This window comes from Myotis daubentonii, chromosome 4 (assembly GCF_963259705.1).
Source record: "Myotis daubentonii chromosome 4, mMyoDau2.1, whole genome shotgun sequence".
NCBI lineage: Eukaryota > Metazoa > Chordata > Mammalia > Chiroptera > Vespertilionidae > Myotis > Myotis daubentonii.
Genome location: NC_081843.1, coordinates 9,577,466 through 9,603,061, shown reverse-complemented (window position 1 = coordinate 9,603,061; position 25,596 = coordinate 9,577,466). Strand labels below are relative to the sequence as shown.

Below are 25,596 nucleotides of genomic sequence, written 5' to 3'. Positions count from 1 at the left end.
AGCTGGTCTGCAGCACCACAGCCCAGGCCCTCGCATGGGAAGCCACCACTAACCAGTGGCCTTCACCCATCCTTCCAAAGATTCTTAAACAAAATGCATTAAAAAGGTTGACAGAAAACAAACATCATTTTGTTGTTGTTAATCCTCACCTGAAGATTTTTCCTTTGATTTCTGGAAAGAATGGAAGGGAGGGGGAGAAACAGAGAAAAATCTATGTGAGGGAGACACATTGACATTGATTGGTTGCCTCCCGAATGCACCCCTACGGGGGGGGGGGGGGTGGCTGGGACACCTGCAACCCAGTTACGTGCTCTTGATGGGAAACTGAACCCTCAACCCTTCAGTCCTCAGGCCGATGCTCTAACCACTGAGCAACTGGTCAGGGCCAAACACCATTTTTTGTACAAAAGTAAAGGGGCTGATGGGTGCTGTATTTCCTGAGCTCACTTATGTCTGAGAAGGTCTGAATATAGTCTTAAATTTTTAAAAATATATTTTTATTGATTTCAGAGGGGAAGGGAGAGGGAGAGAGAGAAACATTAATGATGGGAGAATCATTGATCAGCTGCTTCCTGCATGCCCCACAGCCCTCAACCCAGGCATATGCCTGTCCAGGAATAGAACGGTGACCCCCTGGTTCATAGTTTGACACTCAACCACTGAACCATGCTGGCTGAGCTGGCCTTTTTTTAAAATCATTTTTTATTTTCCAATTACAGCTGCCATACAATATTATATTAGTTTCAGGTGTATACCCCAGTGAGTAGATATTATATCATTTACTATGATCATCCCAATAAATCTCATACCCATGACACCATACATAGTTATTGGATTATTGACTACATTCCCTATACTGTACCTTACATCCCCATGGCTATTCTGTAACAACCAATTTGTACTTCTTAATCCCTTCACCTTTTTCACCCAGCCCCCTACTTCCCTATCATCTTTATATTTTAATGTCAACATGGCTAGATTATAGTATTTTCAGCTCATGTTTTCAGCATATAAATAATATCTGCTTATGGTAAAGATCTCAAACTGTAGAGTAGGTTATAAAGTGAAAAGTAAAAGTTTTCTTACATCTTTTTTAAAAATATACTTTTATTGATTTCAGAGAGGGAGAGGGAGATAGAGACATCAATGATGAGAGAGAACCATCGATCGCTGCCTCCTGCACGCCCCCCACTGGAGATCAAGCCAGCATGTGCCTTGACTGGAATCCAACCCGGGATCCTCCAGTCCGCAGGCCAACGCTCTATCCTCTGAGCCAAACCAGCCAGGGCATTTCTTATATTTTTATATGCACTCTAACTCTGCCATTTCCCCCTACCCACCCAGTTGCTAGACTTCAGGATTTAAAATTAAAAATCCATTTTTGCATGAGAATTTGTTGTTGTTGTGCCAAACCAAACATGCACATGGGTTGGATTTGATCAGTTTGCGGATGTTCCAGTAGTTATGAAGACGGACTCTGGAGTCTTGGGTTTGAATCCTGACTACAATCATCCATTCTCAGCCCAAGTTTTCTCATCTACAAAATGGAATTCTACCTCACAGCGTTCTTATGAGGATCAAATGAAATGCTGGAAGCACTTAACTCATGAAACTTATAATCCAGCAGAAGAGTCAGTAAGAGAATCTCAAATGGGAATTACAGGAAGCTTCGTTGGGACAGTGGCTTTAAACAGAGACCTGAGGGTGAGTAATTAGTTGGGTGGAGAAGTGGAACGGGAGGAGGGGAAGGGCCTAACAGGCAGAGGGAACCGTTCCCAAGCTTTTCTGAAGTAATCGTGCAAGCCGAAGCTAAAACAATGAAGACACAGGGACAATCGTTCGACAGCATGATTTCCCGACTGATAAACGTGAGCTAGGAGGAGCCTCTCAGGTCAGCCCCTGCAGACTTAGTGTTTCACACCTTACTGGCCAGCGCCAGACCCATCGAGTCTTTCGCAGGACCCTTTCCCAGGTAGAAAAGGCAGGCAAGAAGGCAGGGAGGTGGAAAGCAGTTCCGTTTGCTTTGGCAGCTGAGGTTAGGAGGATCCCTCCAAAGCTGGCAGGAGAGGAGAGGAGGCTGGGCAGTAGGCAGCGCCGACAACCTCAGATTGAAGTAGCACCTCGGTCAAGTGGAGAATGGGCGCCCCCTAGGAGCAGTGCTCGGTAGTGGACGCTGGAGGACCAGACCGAGCGGGGTGCGGGGAGAGGAGGTTCAACTGGGGATAGATAGCCTGCCCGCCAGGAGCGCACTTCCAGCGTGATGGACTCCCGGGAGCCCAGAACCACTGGGCTGAGACGGAGCTTGAAACAGGGACCACCACCACGTGCCCCATGGCGGGCCCTGAGCTGGGAACTCTCGTGACCATTGTCTTTATTCTCCTAACTCTGCTTGGAGGTGGGTAGCATTATCCCCATTTTTCAGATGTGAGAACCGAGAGTTGGTGACTTCCGAAGGCGGGGCGGGGGTTTTGCATGGCCTCAGAGCCTTCTCCCTGGAGCCCTCACGACTTGAAAGATACCGATTCCCTGTGGATGGGGAAACAAGCATCGGATATGAGGTGTACAAGCAGCATGACGGTGCTTTCGGCCTGAACCACCCCCCTTGTCGCGACAATACTAATGTGCTTTCCTTTAAGAGCCGCCCCAGAAATACTAAGTGCTCGCCACACTGGGAGGCGGACATGACATGTTCTTGGATTGCCCATCCTTCTTCCTCCCTCGCCGGCACTGATCCCACTAGTGACATAAACCCGCCCCCTCCACTAACGAGGGGAGGCTTGGGACTCCATTTCCCGGCAGAGCACCGAGAAGTGGGTACAGGGAGAGGACAACCCCAGGTTCGCGTTCGTTCGCAGTTCGGCTGGCGTGCGCTAATGCACTTTCCTGCAGCCCCCGTCCTTTCTCTGTAGAAGCCAAAGGACTACATCCCCCAGCAGGCCTTGCCACAAAGGGAGCGCGCTGAGCCGCCATCTTTCCTGTAGTCCTTTCCCCGGTTTTCGCAGGGAGTAGCCTTAGGGCGTGGACTACAAATCCCAGGTCGTCGTCTCCCCTTCCCTTCGGCCGCCATTTCTGCAGACAGTCCCCGCCCCTTTTTATTTCCATTGTCTCGACCGGAGATAATAGAAGAGACGGGAAGACTGCAACTCCCACCAGGCTCTGCGCCACCGGGAGGGGGATTCCGATATTACAGGCGGGCGAGGTGCTCAAGGTGGTAGAGTGAGGCGACGGGAAGAGGCTAGGTAACCTGCCATCTTTATGGTAGTCTCCTTAACCCCCCAGTGTCGTCATTCTTAAGGAACACTAGCAACCTAGAAAAACTACTGTTCCCATCGCACCTCATGAGATCGGCTACTAGTCAGGTTGTACGCCCCTCTGCAGCCATCTTGTTTGTAGTCCTCGTTCCTTTTCACCTTTCCATTGTTCCTGAGAAGTAGAAATGGCAGCGGGAAGGCAGCAGACGGACTGCGACTCCCGTCAGGTACCACACACGCGGAGGGTTGTGGACAGGAGGGCGTGTGAGTGCCTGGGAAGGAGGTCGGGTCGGGGAAGAAGGCCATCTTGTTTGTAGTCATCGTTCCCCCTCCATCTGCATGCTCTGCAACGGGGAGCCTCGGGGCAACCGGACTATAACTCCCGGCAGCCTCAGCGCTCAGTTTGGCACGCCCTCCGCCATCTTATTTGTAGTCCCTTTAGCCCCAGCGCCCCATTGTTCCCACGGTAGCACCAGGTCTGCAGGACTACGACTCCCGTCGTCCCCTGCGCATGCTCGTCCTGGCAAGTGGAGCGGTGAGGGAAGGAGGAGGCAGGGGGCGGGGTTCCTCTGGGAGAAGGAGGGAGTAAGGAGGAGGAGGAGGAGGGAAGGAGGAGGGACGGGAGGGGGAAGAGAGGAGGAAGGAGGAAGGAGCTCTGGAGGGATGAGAGAGGCGGCCAGGGCCCCGGGCCGAAGCTGCGCGGGGCCGGGGGACCAAGGGGGCTGAGGCACCCCGATTGTCCCCTCCCCCTTTCCCTACCTCCTTCCATCCTTTCCTTCCAACCTTCTGCTTGAGGAAGGGGATTTATTCAAATTTTATTTAAATCCCTCTCTCTGGAGGGTCGCGCGCTGGGGGAGGGGGAAAGGGCGGGGGCGTGCGCAGGCTGGGGGGGCGGGGCCGGAGCCGCTTCCTTCACCCCCCTCGGCTCGCCCGACAGTGGTAGCGCAGGGGCCGCAGTCTAGGGGAGGACCCAGGGGAGGGGGGCAGGTTACAGGGACCCCCCCCTCCCCGGGAACCGGTGGTGGGCGGGGCTTGAACCCCGGAAACGGTGGGGGGGCCCAGGCCGGGCCCTAGACCCCTGGGCAGTGGGGGCCGGGAAGGGGCCAGTTAAAGGGTCGGGGGCGCTGGGGAGAGAAGGGGGAGGGGAGCTGAGACTCGGACCCCGGACTGAGGGGGGCCCGGGCAGAAGCTGAGCACCCTGCGCCCGAGGAGCCCCCGTTGGCCTGGGGGGGCTGAGGGACTGAGCCCCCCAGAGCAGGACCTCCCCCTGGAAGGGCCGCGCCGCAGCCCGTGGGAGGGCCTCGCCCCCGGCGCCCCCCATCTCCACTCGCCGCCGTCCCGGCCTCCGCCGGAGGGAGGGGCCGAGCGCCCTCGGGGGGCCGTGGACCCCGGCGTTCTGAGCGTTCCGCGCCCCGCGCCGCCCGGCCCCCCCGCCGCCGATGGCCGCCGACCCGCCGGGAGCTGCCGAGAAGGGAGAGATGGCTCCCGGGACACGTGTGAGGTGGGTTCGTGCGGCTCCTCACCCCCAAACCTGGGCAGCTCCCACTCCCATTCATCCTCAGCCCGGCCTCTCTGCCTCCCCCGCCCCCAGCCTCACCCTCTCTGCTCCCAACTCCTCATCTCCCGTCCTTCATCCTGTTCCCTCTCAACCCTGGGGAGCTGGCCTTCCTTCCTAGATCCTGCTTCCCCTCGCAGACCCCCATCCCCGCCTGCAGTTGCCGCCCTCTAGGCCCCTCCCCCGAGCGCTGGAGGGCCCCTTCCCCACCCCCATAGATGGGTCTGCAAGTCCCTGGAAGGGGAAGCCGGGGTAAGACGGGCGGTGAAGAGACCCTCCGGGCCTGCGGGGATCTATCTGGGAGGATTCGGTTTCCATGGGAAGGACAGCCCAAGGGACTCCAGACCATTAGGGGGAAGCAGCCTGGGAAGCGGGTTGGGGACACACGGAGGAGCCCACCCTGTGTGTAGAGGTGTCAGGCTGGGTCCTAGGGTCCCAGGGGATCTAGGAGTTGCCCGGGTTGACCTGAGAAATAAATACGAAAGGAGGCGTCTCCGAGCAGAGGGCTCGGGGGAGCTAAGGAGTGGAGGTCTTGGGGGAAAGAGGGTCTCAGCCCTGGAAGTTGGGCAGCAGAGTGGATCTTCAGGGATGGGGGGGGGGGGGCAAGGATCCCACTGGGTCTGGTTGGGGGAGGAGAAATTGGGCGGCACTGTGTATGCGGGGGGGGGGGGGGGGGAGAGAAAGGTCTGGCGCCCCCACCTAGGAGCCTGGGTGTCTTGGCGGAAAATCGGGAGGATTTAGGTTGGGAGAGCGTGGGTACAGCGCCTGCGGGCGGCGGGAGCAGCTGGGGCCCCCTAATGGGACGCCGCAGACAGGAGCCCTGCTTCCCGCGGAGCTTGGGAGTGGGGATGTCAGTGGAGAGGCCGCTTCCCTTCATCCTCCTCGGGCGCGGCAGGGCGGCCTGAGGAAGCATTGGAGGAGCCAGGCTGGGCTCCAGAGGAGCCAGGTGGCTGCTGGGGAGAGCTAGGCTGCAGAGAGGGGTCCCTACGCCCTGCGGGAGGCGTGACCTCCATGTTCCCTGGCTCCTTGGGTAGGAGGGTGAGTTCTGCCTAGAAATGGAGGGAGCTGTCGGGAGTTTCAGGGCTCCAGTGGGCCCACCTGACCCTGTCGCCATTCACCCACAGCCCTCGGCGTTGCTGACGCCCCCAATGTCGTCGAGCAGCCGGGGGCCGGGGGCCGGAGCGCGCCGACGCCGAACCCGCTGCCGCCGCTGCCGGGCCTGTGTGCGAACTGAGTGCGGGGACTGCCACTTCTGCCGAGACATGAAGAAGTTCGGGGGGCCCGGGCGTATGAAGCAGTCGTGCCTGCTCCGGCAGTGCACTGCCGTGAGTTCTGCCCCCCACCCCCTTGGGGCTCCGGGCGCCCGTCCCCAGCCGGCCTGTGCCTTTCTGGGGTGGCTGGTAGCTCCTTCCTAGGGTTTACTGTAGGGTTGGTTAGTTCACTCATTTGTTCACTGGTTTGTTCAGATGTCCATTGGGCCCATCCCCCCCCCCCCCCAGCTCCAAGCTGAGGGCATGTCAGGGCACAGAGGAATCTAACCTGGTGTCTACCGTCATTCGTTCCCCGACTTTCAGAGGCACAGACCCATAGAAAGCCTGGCCCCTCGCATCCCACTCCTTAGAGCAGCGGTTCTCAACCGGTGGGTTGCCACCCCTTTGGGGGTCAAACACCCCTCTCACAGGGGTCCCTAAGACCATCGGAAAACACATGTATAATTACATATTGTTTTTGTGATTAATCACTGTGCTTTGATTATGTTCAATTTGTAACAATGAAGTTGGGGGTCACCTCAACATGAGGAACTGTATGAAAGGGCCGCGGCATGAGGAAGGTTGAGAACCACTGACCTGGAGGTATCTGTGAATACCTCTTGAGCCCCGGTGAATAGGTCTTACTTAGCCTTCTTTGGCCTCTTCCTCTCCTGCCAGAGTGGCCTTGGGTTTGAGGCTGAGCTTACCCTTTGTGTGACCTTGAGCAAATCACTGAATCTCGAAGGTACTGTCTCTGCAAAATGTTTCTTTTGCTGCGTTATAAACAGCAGCACAGACACCAAGCGCCTGCTCCAAGGCCCAGCGCACAGTAGGTTTCTGAGGAACATGGGTTTCTTCTCAGCCGGCCGCATCCTTTGAGCTTCCCAGGGCTGCGGGGAGCGGCCCTTCCCCTGCAGCCATGAGCCTCCAGTAGCATCCTGTGCCCCCTCCCCACACCATCACTTCCTTTTTCCCCTCCAGCGACTCTTACTGCTTGGTCTCTTCACCCACAGCCCCTCTCTTCTCTTTGTCCCCCAGCCCTTGCCCACTTTCCTGTTCCTTCTTCCCCCTACCTGCTTCTTCCCTGAGCCTATTTCACCACCTTTTTCCCTGATAGGACTCAGTATTACCACTGTCCTCCCCAAAGTCATGTTATCTGAAGGCTGCTCCCTTTTCCTTAAGACCAGCCTGTAGTGTTCCTAGGAGTCTTGCCCAAACCCGGTTCATGGTGAGCTCCAGAGCAACGCTTCGGCTGCCCACTGCGCACACTCAGAATCAGCCCGGGCTGCTGTCGCCTCCCCTCCAGCCCTCTCTGAGTATTCGTGTCATGTTTGCTTCTGGTCTCCCTTCCTCACAGAGCCAGCAACAGTTCCAGGGTCATACAGGCCCTGGATCTAGCTGAACGTTCACAACAGTGAGAACAAACTATGTAACAAATGCCCATCTTGCATTATCTCATTCTTAAAGAGTTCTGCACAGGAAAAATTCCTAGCCCCATTTTACAAATGGAGAAACAGGAATGAGATTAAATCAGTTGCTCAAGGTCATACTGCCAAAAAAGAAGAAATAATTCAAGATCTGCTCCAGCTTGGCCTTAGGTTCTAAACCTCCTCCAGCAGCCGGCAAGGTTCCCAGAAAGAAGGGTCTTTCCCCTGTTGCTTGCTTTCGGGTCCCTGATGCCCCCTCTCTCCCAACAGCCCGTGCTCCCACACACAGCCGTGTGCCTCTTGTGTGGGGAGGCTGGGAAGGAGGACACAGTGGAGGGAGAGGAAGAAAAATTTGGTTTGAGCCTCATGGAGTGTACAATCTGCAACGAGATCGTCCACCCTGGCTGCCTGAAGGTGATGGCCCCGGGGAACCTGGAGCCTGGGATGGGCAAATTGTCAGGGAGCAAGGAGGCTGGGAACACTGCCTCTGACTTCACTGATACCCTATCCATTCCCTGCCTCTGCCCACAGATGGGGAAGGCTGAGGGTGTCATCAATGCGGAAATTCCTAACTGCTGGGAGTGCCCTCGCTGTACCCAGGAAGGCCGGACCAGCAAGGTAGGGGCAGGACTGGGCTTGGGTGCTGGGCTCCCAGTGGGCTGGGGCGCTGTGCAGAATCTCACCCCCAGCATTCATCTCCTCAGGATTCAGGTGAGGGACCAGGCCGCCGAAGGACTGACAACGGAGAGGAGGGTGCCAGCCTGGGGAGTGGATGGAAGCTGACGGAGGAGCCGCCACTTCCACCACCTCCACCCAGGCGCAAGGGCCCCCTGCCTGCTGGGCCCCCCGCAGAGGACGTGCCTGGGCCCCCCAAAAGAAAGGAGAGGGAGTCAGGGAATGAGCCCCCAACCCCAAAGAAAAAGGTGAGCCAGGGAGCATGCTCATTACATTCAGCCCCAGGGAATCTGGGAGTGGTAGTCCTGTTCCTTTTTGGGGAGGGTGGGCCCTCTGTGGGTTCCCTCAGGGATTGTTGGGAGATGTAATTCAGGAGGTGCTGGGGGAGGATGGGGCACACTCAGTGTAGAGAAGAGGTACAGGTGAGAGGGGCAGCTGGCACTGGGCAGTGAAGCTTTGGGAGCCCTGGGTACTTTCGGGATTAGGGAAAGAGCATACTCAAAGCTGCTACAGAGGAAGAAGGAGGGGCTAGAAAGGGCCTGAGGGGGAAGAAAGAAGAGATGAGAGCATACTCACTGAGCCAAGACATTGGTTAGAAGGTGAGCATGCTCAGAGTTCTCCTTGAGGTGGGGGCTTCTGGGAATTGTAGTCCAAGAGGAGGCCATGGATCTTAGGTTTGTGGACAATGAGGGGCTAAAGGTCTCTTCCTTTCCCTATGTCTCCCTCTTTCCCTGGTAGGTGAAAGGAGGCCGTGAGAGGCACCTGAAGAAGGTGGGTGGAGACGCCTGCCTCCTCCGAGGATCGGACCCAGGCGGCCCAGGCCTTCTGCCCCCCAGGGTTCTGAATCCAAGCCAAGCTTTCTCGTCTTGCCACCCTGGGCTCCCTCCCGAACACTGGGAGGTGTGCCGGGGACCTCCTCCCTCCCTCTCCCGTCTTTCCTTGCCCCACCCTCCACCCTGGAGACAGATCTGTGCTTTCCTGCTCACCTTGTCCTACCCCTGCCCCACTGGGCCACTATGGGCATCTGGACCCTGGAAGAGTGGAGGGGGAGAGTGGGTTGGGGCCGGGGCCTCAGGAGCCCCTGACTTTCCAAGAACCCTTTCTAAACCTTAAAGGGGAAAGAACTGAGTCCAAATCTCTGCCTGCTGACTTCTTGTGTGGTCTTGGCAATTTGTCAGCTGCTCTGAGCCTCAGTTTTCTCATTTGGGAAATCTACCTTCCTTATCTGCCTATCGCACTATTTAAGTCTACTGAAAGTAAATGGACTTTGTAAATTATAAAACTTACCTAGATTCGAGGAAAATGAGGTCCAGAGAGGTTAAAAGACTGGTCTAAGGTCATACAGCAAAGCTCGGAATCAGATGTCACTTTGCATGGACACACTAAACCTGCCTGATTGCATTCAAATCCTGCCCCTGCCATTTGTCACTTTGGCGCTTAATCTCTCTGAGCCTGTTTGCCTCATGTCTAAAATGAGTGACCCAGGTTGCCACTCCATTCAAGCACTGTGAGGATGTGCCGGGTCAGCTAGGGGGATGCTCTGCCTGGGGCCAGGAGATCTTTGTAATTCTCACATCCCTGAATGGACACTTGGAATTGTCTAGTCCAGCGCCCCATGTTGTAGATGGTGAGATAGGGGCTTCCCAAGTTGATGGCCAAGCCAATACTCAAATCTGGACTGTTTTCATAGCATGCTGCTTGTGGAAATTCATGAGCGACTGGAACCCATAAGGTGTTTAATTCTTTGAGCCAGTGCCTTCATGTGACATAAGGAATGTGAGGTTCAGGCCTGGCTTGGCTAATGCCTCCCATCGCTCAGAGCCAGGGCTGGATCAGGACTATCCCTTGGACTGTTCATCCCCTGGTGGCTCCTCGAGGGCAGGGGGTGGGAGGGTGTGTGTCGGACCCTAGAGCCGTCTCCTATCTTCCTGCAGAAACCAAAGCCACCTTTGGCCTCTGCCGAGGGCCCAGCGGTGCCGTCCCCGTCGCCACAGAGGGAGAAGTTAGAGCGTTTCAAGCGGATGTGCCAGCTGCTAGAGCGGGTGCCTGACACCTCCTCGTCCTCCTCGGACTCAGACTCAGACTCCGACTCATCGGGCACATCCCTGAGTGAGGATGAGGCCCCTGGCGAGGCCCGGAACGGGCGACGGCCAGCCAGGGGCAGCTCAGGCGAGAAGGAGAACCGCGGGGGGCGACGGGCCGTTCGCCCTGGCAGTGGGGGGCCCCTCCTCAGTTGGCCTTTGGGCCCTGCCCCACCACCCCGGCCCCCACAGCTGGAGCGTCATGTGGTACGGCCCCCACCTCGAAGTCCTGAGCCCGACACACTGCCTTTGGCTGCTGGATCCGACCACCCTCTGCCCCGTGCTGCCTGGCTTCGTGTCTTCCAGCACCTGGGGCCCCGAGAGCTGTGCATTTGCATGCGAGTCTGCCGGACTTGGAGCCGCTGGTGAGTGGCCTGCACAGGCCTAGGTTCCATTGCTGACACCCTCCTCACTTTCTGGGTGGCTCGTCACCTGTTCCCTATCCTTCCTCCCTGGTCACTGCTACTTCTGTAGTGTCTGCACACGACAGCACGATACTTCTGCATTTACTGTGCATGGGCTGCTTTCTATTTTGAGCTCATTTAATCCTCATAGCGACTTTGTGAGGTAGGTACTATTACTCCCTTTACAGATGAAGCTGAGGTCAAGATCATGTGGACAGGAAGCAAGAGAACCAGGAATTTGAACCCAGCCCCTCTCTGCTGGGTTCCCGAATCTTTCCTCTTAACAATATCATTTCTGAGTGTTTAGTATGTGCCAAGCACAGTGCTGACTGCTGTATATGCATCATCTCATTTGCTTTTCACACTTCCTCTTCCGAGGACAATCGTACCTGCTCCATTTACACATGAGAACACTCCTGGCTGCGCCGGCCGCTGCCCTCTCACGGGCAGCCATGCTTGGCCCTCCTGACCCCGAGTAACGCCTTCATGCCCCAGAGCCACCACCAGCTCCCTCTGCCTGTCCGCCCCCATCTCCCCACTGCTTCCTGAACCTTGTTTACTCAGAATCTCCCTCAGCTTCCAAACCCCTGGCCTTCCTCCCCCAGTCAAACTCTCGGAACACTCTGTTCCCCTCACAGCTCATGGAGGGGATGAGCCTTCATTCATTTGTTCATTTTCATGTTCTAATCAGTTGCTGGGGTGGTGCAGATACTGTGTCTGTTTTATCTTCATGTTCCCAGCACGAGACAAAGGGCAGTATAGATGCTCAAGAAATATTTTATTACATGAGAAAACCAGGCTCTTTCTCAAGCACGTACTGTGGATTAGACACCCTGTTGGCCACTTTGCAAATGTTGGCTGATTTTCCTCATGATAGCAGCCCTGGGAGGGTAGGAGGGACTCCTGAAGTCACAGTGCAAGGTAGTGGCTGAGCTCGAACTCTGATGCTTTTCCTGTGGACTCTGGGTGCCAGTTCATGCCTGCTGGCGCCTGGAGGTCAGTGCCTGTGGTTCAGCCTGACTTCCTCTCAGGAGCGTCTGCCGTTGGGCCAGTTTCTTAGCTGCTTCTGGCCTCCTCTTCTTCACCTGTTAACCCAGGACCAGAACGTTTAAGTCAGAGTTGTTGGCGTGGTGTTTTTAATTTAACTTGTTGTGTTGACATTGATTAGTAAGATTCTATACTGCATTGTCTGTATACCTCATGGTGTTTTGTAGCTGAGGGCAGTACCTGGGAAAAAGAAACTACTTGATGCCTTAACCATCATCATTACTATTCACTCAGCTACAAGTAATTACTGAGAGCACAGACTTTCACATCCTCAGACATAGCTCCACGTCAGCCTGCAGCATAGAAGCAAATAGTGAGAGCGGTTGCTGGGGATGACCACCCCGGCCTCATGTGATAGTTGAGGAAGTGCTGGCTGAGGCCTCTTCATCAGGGCCAGCTCTGTGCTTGGTACATGGGGTTCAGAACTGAAGGGGACTTGATTTCAGCCTCAAGGAGATAACGTGTGAGCAGAGGTAGAGAGAGGCTGGACTCACAGTGGTTTCCAGCTTAGGCCCTGGAGTTTGGTCCTTATGTGTTTCATCAGCTGTGACTCCGGCACTTCCTGGATGTATGGCCGTGGTTGGACAGTTCTACCGATCAAGGCCTCAGTGTTCTCATCCACTATCTGGAGTTCAAATTAATACTTTGTAGGGATTAAATGAGATGGTTCTTGCAAAGTACTTAGCATCGTTCCTGGAGGGTACTAAATACTCAGTGAAATGGTGGTTTTCCATAAGAGGCAGAGGGTAGGGCAGAGCAGGGACCCGTGGGGCACAATGGGAACACTCAGAAGGCTCTGTAAGGCCTGTGGGCAGAAGCAGGGGCAGGGAATGGAGAGAAGTGACTCAGGTTGAGAACTTTTTTAAGAAGCAGAAGAGCCCTGGCTGGTTTGGCTCAGTGGATAGAGCGTGGGCCTGCGAACTGAAGGGTCCCAGGTTCGATTCCGGCCAAGGGTATTGCAGGTTCGATCCCCAGTAGGGGACGGGCAGGAGGTAGCCAATCAGTGATTCTCTCTCATCATTGATATTTCTATCTCTCTCCCCTCTCCCTTCCTCTCTGAAATCAATAAAGATATATTTAAAAAACAAAAACAGAAGAGCTTGGATTTGGTGACTAAGTGGCTATGGGGCCGCAGGGTGACTCAAGTGAGTTCCTGGGCCACTAGCCTGGCTGGACAGCAGTGCCAGTCGTCACGTTGGGGAATACCAAAGGAGGAGAAGCAAGTTGTAGGGGAAAGGGAAGCACACAGATTTGACACGTGTGGTCTGGAAGGTTTGTGGGCCAGTCGGAGCTAGCAGGGAAACAGCTGGATGTACAAGTCTGAGGCTCAGGAGAAAGGTCCAAGTTTAGAAACCAGAGACACAGCAGTGAACAAACAGCAGGAGAGCAGGCAGTTGCAGGGTGTCCTGTCTGGTGGCTTCTGTCTTCTCTTAGAACTAGAAGGTGAAGTGATTTACCAAGAGAAAGATCCAAGTTTGGGAGTTTTAATCTATAGATATCAGCTTCCAGGAAGAAGGCAGAAGACAGAATGTCAGTATTTGTGAGTTAGAGAAAGAGCAGCCAGAGACTTGGAGGGAATCAAGGGTGGAGCTGCGCTCTAAGGGAGGGAGATGGAGGAAGGAGTGAGTGCTGAACAGTGTTGCATGTTGGCAAACGGAGATCAAGGACCAGAGTGGCGGTTGCGTTTTGCTACAAGGAGGCCTTGGTGCCCTTGGCTGTGCTACGTGGGGATGGGGAGCCCGAAGCCAGGTCACACAGGGTCAAGGACATCAGCTTCTAGGACAGGACTTGATGGCTTGGTGCTGTGCCTCGTTTCTAAAATGGTACCTGGCATACAGTCGGTACTAAGGAAATATTTGTTGAATGGATGAAAGACAGTGAGAAAATCAGGATGGAGTGTAGAAAGAGGTGGGGAGAGAAATTTGTAGGTGGGGAGCAGGAAGTTGCAGGCTTTCCTCTCTAGTGACTTCTATCTTTTCTTGGAACTGGGAGGTGAAGTGACCTGTCAAGACTGAGGGTAAGCCCTGGCAGGGTGGCTCGGTTGGTTAGAGTTGTCCTGATACGCCAAGGTTTGGGGTTCGAGCCCTGACCAGGGCACATACAGGAAGCAGCCAATGAATGCATAAATAAGTGCAACAATAAATGGATCTCTCAAATCAATTTTTAAAAAAGGAGGGGAGAGAAGGCAGCCAGAAGTGTTGAAGTTGTTGAGTTGCAGGGAAGAGGGGTGGGACTTTGGAGAACATGGGCAGAGAGAGTGGCAAGGAAGGGACTGGAACACAGGGTCAAGGCCAGCTGGGGTTGGAAGTAGAGGCTTAGAGATGACAGATTGGAGGACAATGGAAGCATCAGGGAACCGCGAGCTGAGAGGGAAGAACTGGCTTTGACTGGCGACCAGGAGGCTGTTGAGCGCCTTACAGGTGGCCGTTGGGGCTGCTCCATCTCTGTCCCAAAAGGGCCTCTGCAAGAGGGAGGTTTAGGACTGCATTTTAGGATTTTTGAGGTGGGCTTAGTAGGGGATGTCTCGGGGGGTAGCTGGAGTTAAGGGTAAAGTGAATGGTTTAGAGAACTTGACATGAAGCCCTGACCCCCCCAGGTGATGGCGTGCTTTATCCCTGAGGGGTTCTTCCTGCTTTTTGCCTTAGTGTCATTCCCCCGCTTAGAAAGCACCCATCCATGGCTCCCTGCTGCCCTCACAACGAGCTCCCACAGTCCGATTGGACACGAACAGTGCCCCAGTGGCTGCAGTAAACACTTCCCCTGTACTCTCTCTTTGTCTTTGCAGCAAACCTTTGAATTAAGTGTTGCATTTAATTCCTTTTATAGTTTGGAGAATGGCCCAGAGAGGGCAAGTGACTTGTCTAAGGTCACACAGAGCACAGAGGTGGCAGAGCTAGGATTTAGTACCCATGCCCTTCACCTCTGAGCTCTGTGGCCACAGCACTTCAGCTTGGCATTCTAGTCCTTCTTTTTTAAAAAAAAAAGGGTTTTTTATTCTATTTATTTATTTACTTATTTATATCCTCACCCAAAGATATTTTTTAAATTGATTTTAAAGATAGAGGAAGAGGAGAGAGAGAGAGAACATTGATTGGCTGCCTCCCACATGCACCCTAACCGGGGCCCAAACCCTCGACCCGTTGGTGGCCAGGGCCATTCTAGTCCCTCTTGACATGTCACCCCTACCCTAGGCCTCCTCTGTAGCCTCAACCTCTGCCTCTTCCCTACTCACCAGAGTTCAGGATCCCGATCCAGACCCTGGCTCTGCTACCATTTAGTAGCTGTGATACAGTAGCTGTGATACCTTGAACAAGTTTCTTAACCTCTCTGAGCCTCATTTCTCTTTACTCTAAAAAGGAGATAATAGTATTTACCTGCTAGGGCTATTGTGAGGTTAAATGTTTAATACATACAACAGTACCTGGCACATAGTAAACCCTTGATAAATAGTAGTTATTAGTGCTATAGTCGTCATCATCATCATCATCATTCTTATTATTAGGAGATGATGAATTGTCCTTTGTTCATGCTGCCTGACTTCTCGGAGCTCTCTGTGTTCTCTCTGTATCCTGGACCTGGGTACTGGTTCTTCCCCGTCTGGAATGTACACTGGCTTCCTACCCACTCACTCCTCACTGGAGTAGTGACTGCTGTCCTTCAAATCTCATCAGGCATTGTCTCCCTGGGCAGCTCCCTGTCTCAGCCTCCTCATTGACTCTTATCATGTTCTTTGTTGCTTCAGTTTCTGTGGACTGGCTGTGTCTCCCCCACTTCCTGACTGCTTTGTGCCCAGTGGAGGCTGGACACTATCAGTAGGGCCCTCAGTGACTGTTGGCTGCTGCTCTGAGGTTCAAATCCAGTTTCCTGGTCATGCAAGAGCAAAGGGATCCATTCGCTCCAGGACAAGAAATGTTAGGGGAGACTTCCTGGAAGAGGAGGCACTGGCGCTGAGCCTTTAAGGATCTGGGTTGGTTGGCATTTCCAGCACAACGTATGTGCCAAAATGTGTTGGCACCAGACAGCCTTGTGTGTCTGTAGGCTGTGGTTGGGCCTGGCTCTTGTGGAGTACGATACAGAACAACTGTGTACCTCCAGGGGGAAGGGGTTCCTTTCTAGCCATGGAAGATCCAGGAGGAGCTTCAAGGTGAGGGTCGCAGTTGAGCTGTGACTCTGGATTGGGTCAGAGTGGGGAGAGAGAGGTTTGGGATGGAATGAGATTTTGCTGAGTAGAGAGAAAGGGCAGGACCTAAGGACAGAAGTTGTGTTGAGGGTGGGGTTTTTGTTTTGTTCTTTTCCTTTTTAGAATTGGAGAGATTTGCAAATGGTAGTGGTTGAGTGGATGGAACCAGGAGCGGGAGAGGCTGGAATGCCAGAAGAGGGAGGAGTGGTAGGAGGTGATGGGGCAGGGAGGTGGAGTTGTTGGGATTGAAGCCTTAAGGTCTGGCCTCCAGACTTCCCTAACATGTCACCCAGGGGCTCTGAGGTATGCCTGGCAGTTTTAAGTAGCACAAAAAGGCTTAATTCTTTTATTAATTTTGAAAAGGAGGTCTCTCCATTGTGTGCTGTTGCATCTTTAATACCTTTCTTATACTCGTCTCCCTGTTTAACAAAAAGTCTTTAGGTGGTAACCCAAAGCTACATCGACAACTGGCTAGAATTTAATAGCCCTGGTCTGTGTTTATTATATTTATTTCTATGGTTAACACATTTATGTGAAACAGTGTTGGTTTCAAGTGCATAGAGGGGATCAATTTAAAGATAAATTCATGTTCTGCAGATAAGTGAATAGCAAATGACTGGGGTTGGAGAAAAAGTCCTTCAGAATTGGGGGACAGGGAGAGATACATCTTCCTGAGCCCTCTCCACCCCTGCTGCTTCTGACACAGCTCATCTAACCCAGTAGGAAATTCCTGACATGCCCTCAAGAACTGCATTAAGAAGAGTTTTCAGCCCCAGCCAGTTGGCTCAGTGGATAGAGCACTGGCCTGCAGACTAAAGGGTCCCAGGTTCGATCCTGGTCAAGGGCACATGCCTGGATTACAGGCTTGATCCCCATTAGGGGGCGTGCAGGAGGCAACCGATTAATAATTCTCTTCATTGATGTTTCTATCTCTCTCTCCCTTCCTCTCTGAAATCAATAAAAATATAAGAAAAAAAGACTTTTCAGAGGGAGTCTCAAGGAACTCTTAGTGCACCGCAAAGTATTAATAGATAACCTTTGCTGGGGAAGGGTTCCCTGATGAAATAAGTTTGGAAAGCCCTTTCCCAAAGGGCATGTCAAGGCTGTCAGAAATGCTGGGATCAGGAAACCTGCTTTACCTTTGTTCAGACCTCATTCATCTTTGTAGCTTCAATACCTGGGACCTGCCAGGTCTTCCATAAACATTGACCGGGTGAATACATGAAGAGCTGTAACTGCAGTGTGTGTGAGCAGTGCTCATGGAAGCTTGGCCCCATTCGTTACAACAAATGCGCAACAGATAACCTGCCTTGCCCGTGGCACAGAGCTGGGTACTGGGGAAACCAAAGGGAAGAGGCCAGACGTGCCCTGTGGAGCCTACATTGTAGTGCATGGGACTCAATAGTCAACTAACAAGCAACCAGGGCTGTAAGTCAAGCCTGAGGCAGCTGGCCATCAGGGTGGGCAGATGTGGATCAAGAGCAGAAATTGGCATTGAGAAGACTGTTTATCCTTTTAAATGTATTCATAAAGTCAGCACATTATATTGTATTAAAGGATAGGAATGATCCAGAATAAATCTTCAAAAATATACTTTATCATGAACTATAGTGGCATCTAATTGAAGAACTCCAGGGTTAGTGGTGGTAAAAAAAAAAAAAAAAAAAGAGCAGAAATTGGTAGAGGAGAAGTGACCACAAGCCAACAACATAACTTGGTGAGCAGTCCCAGGTGGGGGCTGGGAGTGCTGAAGCTCCCGTTGGTGTTACAGCAACTACAGTATCTAGGATGTTTGTGTCTTAAAGCTGTAAGGTAAGAAAACCAGAATGACCTCATTTGCTCTTACAGCAGCCCTGAGGGGCAGGCCAGTAAGGACCATTATCTTCATTTTCTAAACTAGGCCCCTGAGGCGCAAGGAGAATTGGAGTTTCCCAGGAGGAAGACTGTTCGAAAACTTCTTAACTAAAATAGTTTTTAACGAAACTTGCATCTAGTTTAGTAATGGGTTTGAGACCCAAACTCAGGCCTCTTGGCCTGGGTCCCGGAGCCTCCAGCAGCCCCCTCCTCCCACCCTCTGTGTGGATGGGGAGAAAACGGGTGTGCCACTGAGCGGGGAGGGCTGCGGGCTCCCTGAGAGCTGAGGGCTGTCTACCCTCTTGTGGCTGCCAGGTGCTATGACAAGCGTCTGTGGCCTCGAATGGACCTGAGCCGGCGGAAGTCACTCACTCCCCCCATGCTCAGTGGTGTGGTTCGTCGCCAGCCCCGAGCCCTGGACCTCAGCTGGACAGGTGTCTCCAAGAAGCAACTCATGTGGCTTCTGAACCGACTGCAAGGTATGGCAAGGTGGTGAGGTTGGACAGAATGACTTGTGGGGTGAGCCTGGCTCAGAGCCCTCCCAGCACCAGCTTCCTAACTTCCCCCAGGCCTGCAGGAACTGGTGCTGTCTGGCTGCTCCTGGCTCTCTGTCTCTGCCCTGGGCTCAGCCCCACTGCCAGCCCTGCGGCTCCTGGACCTGCGCTGGATTGAGGACGTTAAAGACTCCCAGCTCCGAGAGCTGCTGCTGCCCCCGCCAGACACCAAACCAGGTGCAGCCTCCGTTGGCTCGTTTGTAGAACGGGTTGGGCAAGGTGGGGTTCTGAGGCCCATGCAGGTGTGAAAGGGTGTGAAGAAAGGATAGAATACTTGAGTTTGAAAAGGGAGGCCCTGCTTGGCCATTGTTCATTCACTCACCTACTGTGTGCTGGGCCCTGTGATAGGCTGGAGGGAACAGGATGAAGAGGATGTAGTCCCGGGCCTCCAGGGGGAGATAACTATGGGATGAAGCACCATGGAGGACAGGAGGACGACACTGGATTCTGGGAAAAGCCAGGGGGTCGGAGTGAAGCCCCTGGGTCCGGTGGGCTCCACCGGACAGCCTTCTCCAAAGGGAGCCGTGGCTACTGCTGTGGAAGGATGTCACCTCTGTGGCCAGTCCTGCTTGTCAGGAGGAGCCAGGAATATGTATTTTCTGTAGCATATCCTGGTTTTTAAATGATGGAAATTAATTCAGATTCTTTTAAAATTCACGTGTGGATCCAGTAAAAATATGGCTGAGCAATAGATTTAGTCCCTAGACTCCCTTGCCCTACAGTCAAAAGATACGATTTTCCTAAGGGAAAAGAGCAGAAAGAGGGAGCCGATTGACTTGGAAGTTTGCGTGGAGTGGTAGTATCATCTCCCCAGTCAGACCAGCCACCTCTTCACTGGGGTCAGGCCCAGGTACCCTGCCAAGTAAAGTCAGGTTTATTGTTGAACACATTTTGGGCCTGGGCCTGGGCCTGGGCCTGGGCCTGTATAGGACCCTGGAGACCTCAGCCTGAATCAGCCTCATTCCTCACCGTGGTGGAATCCCAGTCATGCAGAGAGAGGGAGGCTCAGAAATAGAAGGTTATATAGCATGATGTGGTAGGCTAAGGGCTGTGGTGGGGGTGAAGGAGCAATGCAAGAAGCCCCCCTTAAAGGAGCTAAACTGAGTCCTGAAAGGGACAGGGTTTTTCCAGGAAGTTTGAGGCAGAATAAGTAGTTTTGTGGGGCAGGAGGCCTATATTGACTGAGGGGGATGCTGGGAGCTGAGGCTGGTCAGGTGAGCAGTGGTCTGGTCACCTTGGGGGTCATACGAGGTGTGGGGTCCTGAGGCCTGGGGCCTCCTTGTCTAGCCAAGAAATAGGATGCTTACAGTAGCATCCTCTCTGGTCTGCACCAGTCTGTTCTTCACTCCGAAGTCAGGGGAACCATCCAGAAAGACAAATGTATCCATTTCACTCCTGTGCTGTAAACTCCTTTTGCTGCTTCCTGGTGTTCTTTGGATAAAGATCAGTGTTTTACTGTATTCACTAAGGCCTGCCATAGTCTGGTTCCTGCTCACCCATGAGGTTCCTGCATTTTAGCCACCTCAACCTCCTGGCCAAGTTCCCTCCAGCCCCAGGGCATTGCCTACTCTTCTTTGCCTAGAATGCTCTTATCTTCCTTCATCTGATTAACACCTAATCACCTTTCAGGCTGCAAGGTAAATGCCACTTCTTCCTAGAAGCCCTCCATGATTCTCTTCCCCATTGAACTCAGGTCCCTCTTCAACTTTGAGAGAGTTCCTTCCCAGTATAGAAGTGATTTGATTAAAATCTTTCCTCTCACTAGGTTCTTAAGCTCTGTGAGGGCAAGGGCTAGCTTTCACAGCTCTTTCATGGCTCCCTTCTTCCTACCCTCCTCCACTGCACCCCTTCACAGCAGCCTTGGAAAAGAGGTAGAGAAGCAACTAGGATTCTTTGCATTTTCTGGATGAGGTACCAGAGGTCCAGAGGGGTTGAGTGCTGCAAGTCACACAGGCAAAGCCAGACCAGAGCATTCACCCATTGCCCACTCTGACTGGAACTGGACTGAGCCGGGAAGATGTGGGCTCATGTAAGGGTGGGCATTGGGAGCAGTGCATTCCATGGGGCGATGAAGTGCTGGTTGGCTGGCAGACTGACCCCATCTCCTTCTGCCTGAATTCATTTCAGTTTAAGCGCCTTTATCAGGAGTTTGCAAAGATGAGCCTTCTGGGCCCTCGAGGCCTATTGTGCATGTTGGAACTCTACACCTACTTTTCTGATCTTGGCTGCCTGGTTTGTACAGCATTCCTGGAGCAAAACTTAAAGTTCTACTTCTTGCTTTTGCCCCTGCTATTTTCTGCCTGGCGTACTCTTCTCCCACCTCTCCACAGGGTTAGTCCTTGAAGGCCCAGCTTAAATGCTGCCACCTCAGCGAAACCCTCCCTGATGCTTCCTTTTCCCTGTCCAAGCCAGGGTCCCTTTCCTCTGCTTTCCTCTAATGGCTTAACCTGCGGCCCAAGGTTGATGGCATCTGTAATGTATTCCCTCTCTAAGCTCTCAGCTCCTCAAATGAAAAAAAGGAGTGGCTAGAATTCAGAGCTTGCCAAGTCAGGTACTCACAGAGGCAGCAAGTGATGAGATTGGTGCAGGACATTAGGCAGTAGCCTCTAGCAACCCACTCCCAGCCAATTGTCAGGTGAAAGGGTATCCCAGTGATGTCAGATCTTACAATTTTCAAGGAAAAGCTCAATATCTATCTCTTTTTTTTAATAGATTTTATTGATTTTTCACAGAGAGGAAGGGAAAGGAATAGAGAGTTAGAAACATCGATGAGAGAGAAACATCGATCAGCTGCCTCCTGCACACCCCCCACTGGGGATGTGCCCGCAACCAAGGTACATGCCCTTGACCGGAATCGAACCTGGGACCTTTCAGTCCGCAGGCTGACGCTCTATCCACTGAGCCAAACCGGTTACGGCAATATCTAAATTTATATAATATTAAAGCCAAGCGACCAGAAATACTGGCACTGCAGCCAGCCAACAGTCCAGTGTGGGGGGAGGGGGGAAGGCCCTCCCCCCTCACCGGCCCCACCCACCCCCAGCCCTGCACCCACCCCATCAGGGACAGGGTGGCCAGCCAGCCAACCAGCCAACCTTCCTCGGCCCCGGCCAGCCCTGCCCCCGATTGCCCCCTTACCCCCATCAGGGGCGGGGCAGGCCTGCCAACCTCCCGTGTCCTCTTCCCCACCCTCCATATCCCCCCTCCCTGCCAGCCTGGCCCGATTGGGACCCCATGGGGGGGCCAGCTGGACCCCACCTGTGCACAAATTTGTGCACCGGGCCCCTAGTTTCTTTATAAAAATGTCCTTTGCCCTGGCTGGTTTGGCTCAGTGGATAGAGCATTGGCCTGTGGACTGAAGGGTCCTGGGTTCAATTCTGATAAGGGCACGTGCCCGGGTTGTGGGCTCGATCTCTAGTAGGGGGTGTGCAGGAGGCAGCCAATCAATGATTCTCATCATTGATGTTTCTCTTCCTCTCCCTCTCTGAAATCAATAAAAAAACAAAAAAAAACATTTAAAAATAATTATAAATGTCCTGTAGGCCCGGCCCATGTAGCTTAGTGGTTGAGCATTGACCTGTAAACCAGGAGGTCATGGTTTGATTCCCAGTTGACACATGCCCGGGGCGGGGGGGGCGGGGGGGGGGGGGCGAGATGCAGCCGATCAGTGATTCTCATTGATGTTTCTATCTCTCCCACTCACTTCCTCTCAAATCAACAAGAAAAAAATATGTATTTTTTTAAATGTCCTTTTGGTAGGCTTAGTCACTTAGAAAATTTTTAGCATATGCAGATTCCATAAAACACTCGCGTAGGCTAGGTTCATGAGTTTGTGGCATCTGATCTAGTTTATCTAAGGGCTAGGCTGGTGCCCGGGAGGTATATACCATGGTGGTAGGTGTTTGGACTTGGAGCCACCAGGCCTGCTGTCCTAGCTTTGTTACTTCATAGTCATGTGACTTTGGACAGATTGCTTAATGGTTTGAGCCTCCATTTTCTCATCAGTAAACAGGAATGATTATCAGAGAGCTTATCTCCCAAGGCTGTGCTCCTTAAAGCATGGTCTCCAAACCAGCAGCTTCAACATCACTTGCTAGAAAAATAAACTCTGAGGCCCCAGCTTAGAGCGCCCAAACTCTGGGGGCAGGGCCAGCAATCCATTTTAACTAGGCTTCCAAGGGACATGTTTGAGAGCCACTGGCCTAGGGGCAGGCAGGCAGCCATTTGGCCTGTGTCTGGCGCACAGTGAGTGCTCAATTAGTGGCTGCTGGTGTACCATAGGCGTTTAGTTTTTTTAAAAACAGAAACTGTAATGCCAGGAATATGGTAAATTTAATAAAAGGGAAGCAGACCATGCGCTTTGGGTGCAGAGTTGAGCAGTGTAAGCTCATGTACCCCGGAGATAAAGGAAAAGGCTGAGTTCAGACCTGAAAGCCAGTGACACTGGCCAGCAGAGGACTGAGCACAGGTGGCCACAGGAGAGTCTCAGGGCAGGGTCACTGTGGAATTGGGTCCAAGTGTTTGGGGGTGAAGGAGAGGATGAAGAACTGAGAAAGAGATAAGACCTTGTAGGAGCTGCAGTGTTCCACCAAGGAGATTGAACTTTTTTGAGGTGCTCTCAGATTTTTTAGCACAGAAGGGATGTTGGCCCACCTGTATTTTAGAATGGCTCTCTTTGGATTTCGGAAAGAAGAGCCGAGACTAGAGTGAGTGAGGAGGCTGGGGCAGGAGGTGAGGCAAGAGTGGTGTTGACTCAGAGTGGTGACGGGGGAATGGAGAGAAAGGGATCCAGTTGGTGACTTTACTAATCATGGAAGGAGAGGAACGTGGGAGAGCAGCCTACAGTGGCAGTCCTGGTAGGGATGTCGTTTGTTAGATGAGTGACTATATATTGAGCACCTATGTCCCAGTTGTTGGGGTTAAAGCAAGAACAAGACAAACAAAAATTCTTGCCTTCATGGAACCGACACTAGTGGAAGGAGAGGGGAAAAAATATATGCCAGATGGTGGGAAAGCAGGGAAAAATAATATTGTGGAATATTAGTTTCAAGTGGAGTAATCATGGCAGGCCTCACTGAGGAGGCAGTGTGAGCAATGAACAGATGAGATGAGGACAAGAGTAAGCCACGCAGAGAGCACCAGGCGAGGCTCACATAGTGGCAGCAGATTTAGGGGGTGGTGAGGAATATGGGTATGTAAACATAGCTGGTCTGGGGGCCTAGGTGCAGGAATGGAAGCAGAGGGGTGTGCTGACCTTTGATCTGCCTGCCCAGGGCAAACGGAGAGCCGTGGGCGGCTGCAGGGGGTAGCAGAGCTGCGCTTGGCAGGCCTAGAGCTGACGGATGCCTCCCTGCGGCTCCTGCTGCGCCACGCGCCCCAGCTGAGCGCCCTGGACCTCAGCCACTGCGCCCATGTCGGGGACCCCAGTGTTCATCTCCTCACGGCCCCCACCTCCCCACTTCGAGAGACCCTGGTACACCTCAATCTTGCTGGTAAGCATGGTCCCCTGTCTGTCCATCCCGCTAGCCTGTTGATTCCCAGGACCAGTGCCCCCACCCTACTCACTCTCCTGGTGTTGGCTACCATTACCCTATCCCCAGGTTGCCACCGCCTCACTGACCATTGCCTTCCGCTGTTCCGCCGCTGCCCTCGCCTACGCCGCCTAGACCTGCGCTCCTGCCGCCAGCTCTCACCTGAAGCTTGTGCCCGGCTGGCAGCTGCCGGGCCCCCTGGCCCCTTCCGCTGCCCAGAGGAGAAGTTGCTTCTCAAGGACAGCTAGTTGGGCGCCCCCCCTGCCCCCAACTCTTCAGGAACCTGGACCTCTGGCCTTCATTTCACTCCTGCCAGGAGCCAGGTTACCCACCTCATGACTTGGGATTCCTGAGTTTTCCGACTTGGGATTCCTGCCCAGGGACTTGAGCCAGCCTCCCCACTCTGCCCCCTGCACTGATATTTCTGGGGGTCTCTTTCCCCTCCCCTCCCCCTTCCACCTGCTTCATTGTCCATCCCCTGGGGGGAGTGGGTCAGAGGTACTGGGGTTGCTGAGCCAAAGGGATGGTGGGCGGGGGGTCAGGTGCAAGTTTGAGGGAGGGAGAATGGGGGAAACACATCTGCATACAGGATACTGGGAGCCAGGGGCTGGGGGAGGTGGAGGATGGGCTGGGGGAGGGGGGCAGAAAGCAGACCACCAAGGGTGCAGGGAACAGACCAGATACTTGGAGTTGGGGGGTGGAGGGGCAAAAGGGAAACCAGAGGAGCAATTGGGAGTCCAGGTGTCAGAGGTGGGGATACTCGGGGAACCAGGGAAAGCCAGGGCTAAGGAAGGGGTGAGGGGCGAGAGCAGGTGTGGGGGCAGTAGCACTCCCTCAGGGGGTTACTCCTCCTCTTACTCCCCAGTTTCAGTTCCTTCCCCCAACCCTGACTCCTTGAAAGTCACTGACAATGGCAGCTATTGCGAGGAGTGGGGGCCAGCTGGCCTATCTGCTGTTCAGCGTGGCCCAGGGGAGTGGTGAGGGGTACCCCAGCCCCCTACCTGCCTCCCCGTTCAATACTTGAACATTCATCTGTACTGAAGTGTTACTTGAACCTGGGGAATCTCGGACTCGGGGGAGCTGGAGTGTGAGGGCCGGACCGCTTGGACTGAGACTGGACCGGTGGGCGCTGCGCCACCACCAGGCTCTTTCTTGCTTTACTGTATTGAGCAGTTCACCCCTCCTGACCTGCAGTGGAGTGGGGTGCCATCCCAGCGATGGGGAAGATGAGACTCCTTCAGTTTGGCTCTTCCCACTCATCGTCATGGAAACTTGTATCCCATTTGCCCAGGGAACTGCCACTCCTGGTTGCCATGGAAATAGCAGCCAATGGACACGTCCCAAAGCCAGGGCTAAGGCTGGTAATGGCCCCTCTTGGTTGCCGTGGGAACTTAGTAACAGTCTTGGCCCACCCCTGCCCCTTCCTCCAGTGTGGGGGCGGGGTTAGGGGAGCCAGGGCCCGCCCCTCAGCCCAGGCCTCGGGGTAGCTGGGTTGTACCATGTAGGGGAGGGGGGAATTTATCCACATACCTCAGGTAACAGGGAGGTGCGCGGGTGGGGGGAGGGACTGGGCGGATCAGAGGTCGACGGGAGGGGGTCCTGGGGGTCGCGCAGGCTTGAGGTTGGGGCCGCTTGGGGGAGGGGAAAGAGGCAGCCCGGCGGGGGGCACGTGGGGGACCCAGCCGGGGCTGGGCCCCGGGTCTGTACTATATGGTTTGCTATAAAACTCAAAATCTTCCAGCTGGGGTGTGAGTTCCTGTGTCTGCGGCGTCGGGAGAGGGGGTAGG

At 53.8% G+C, this 25,596-nt stretch overlaps 1 protein-coding gene and 1 long non-coding RNA gene across 6 annotated transcripts; one reads left to right on the top strand and one right to left on the bottom strand.

The window, feature by feature from the left end:
- Window positions 1–1,310: 1,310 nt before the first annotated feature.
- LOC132232724 (uncharacterized) lies at window positions 1,311–3,469 on the bottom strand. The gene is made up of 2 exons (XR_009452470.1): window positions 3,336–3,469; window positions 1,311–2,526 (listed from the first exon to the last, which is right to left on the bottom strand). It is a non-coding gene; the product is annotated as an uncharacterized LOC132232724 (long non-coding RNA).
- FBXL19 (F-box and leucine rich repeat protein 19) lies at window positions 3,360–25,377 on the top strand. Of its 5 annotated transcripts, none has more exons than XM_059692230.1 (11): window positions 3,360–3,478; window positions 5,931–6,131; window positions 7,754–7,897; window positions 8,015–8,101; window positions 8,188–8,406; window positions 8,897–8,929; window positions 10,093–10,604; window positions 18,040–18,203; window positions 18,294–18,455; window positions 23,552–23,770; window positions 23,879–25,377. In XM_059692230.1, the coding sequence occupies exons 1-11, from the start codon at window positions 3,437–3,439 to the stop codon at window positions 24,055–24,057; spliced, it is 1,962 nt and encodes a 653-aa protein (XP_059548213.1). In that variant the 5' UTR covers window positions 3,360–3,436; the 3' UTR covers window positions 24,058–25,377. The 5 variants fall into 5 exon arrangements, with proteins under 5 accessions (XP_059548213.1, XP_059548211.1, XP_059548214.1 ...); XM_059692228.1 differs by having other exon boundaries at window positions 8,897–9,058; XM_059692229.1 differs by lacking the exon at window positions 3,360–3,478 and adding an exon at window positions 3,853–4,752 and having other exon boundaries at window positions 8,897–9,058.
- Window positions 25,378–25,596: the final 219 nt, after the last annotated feature.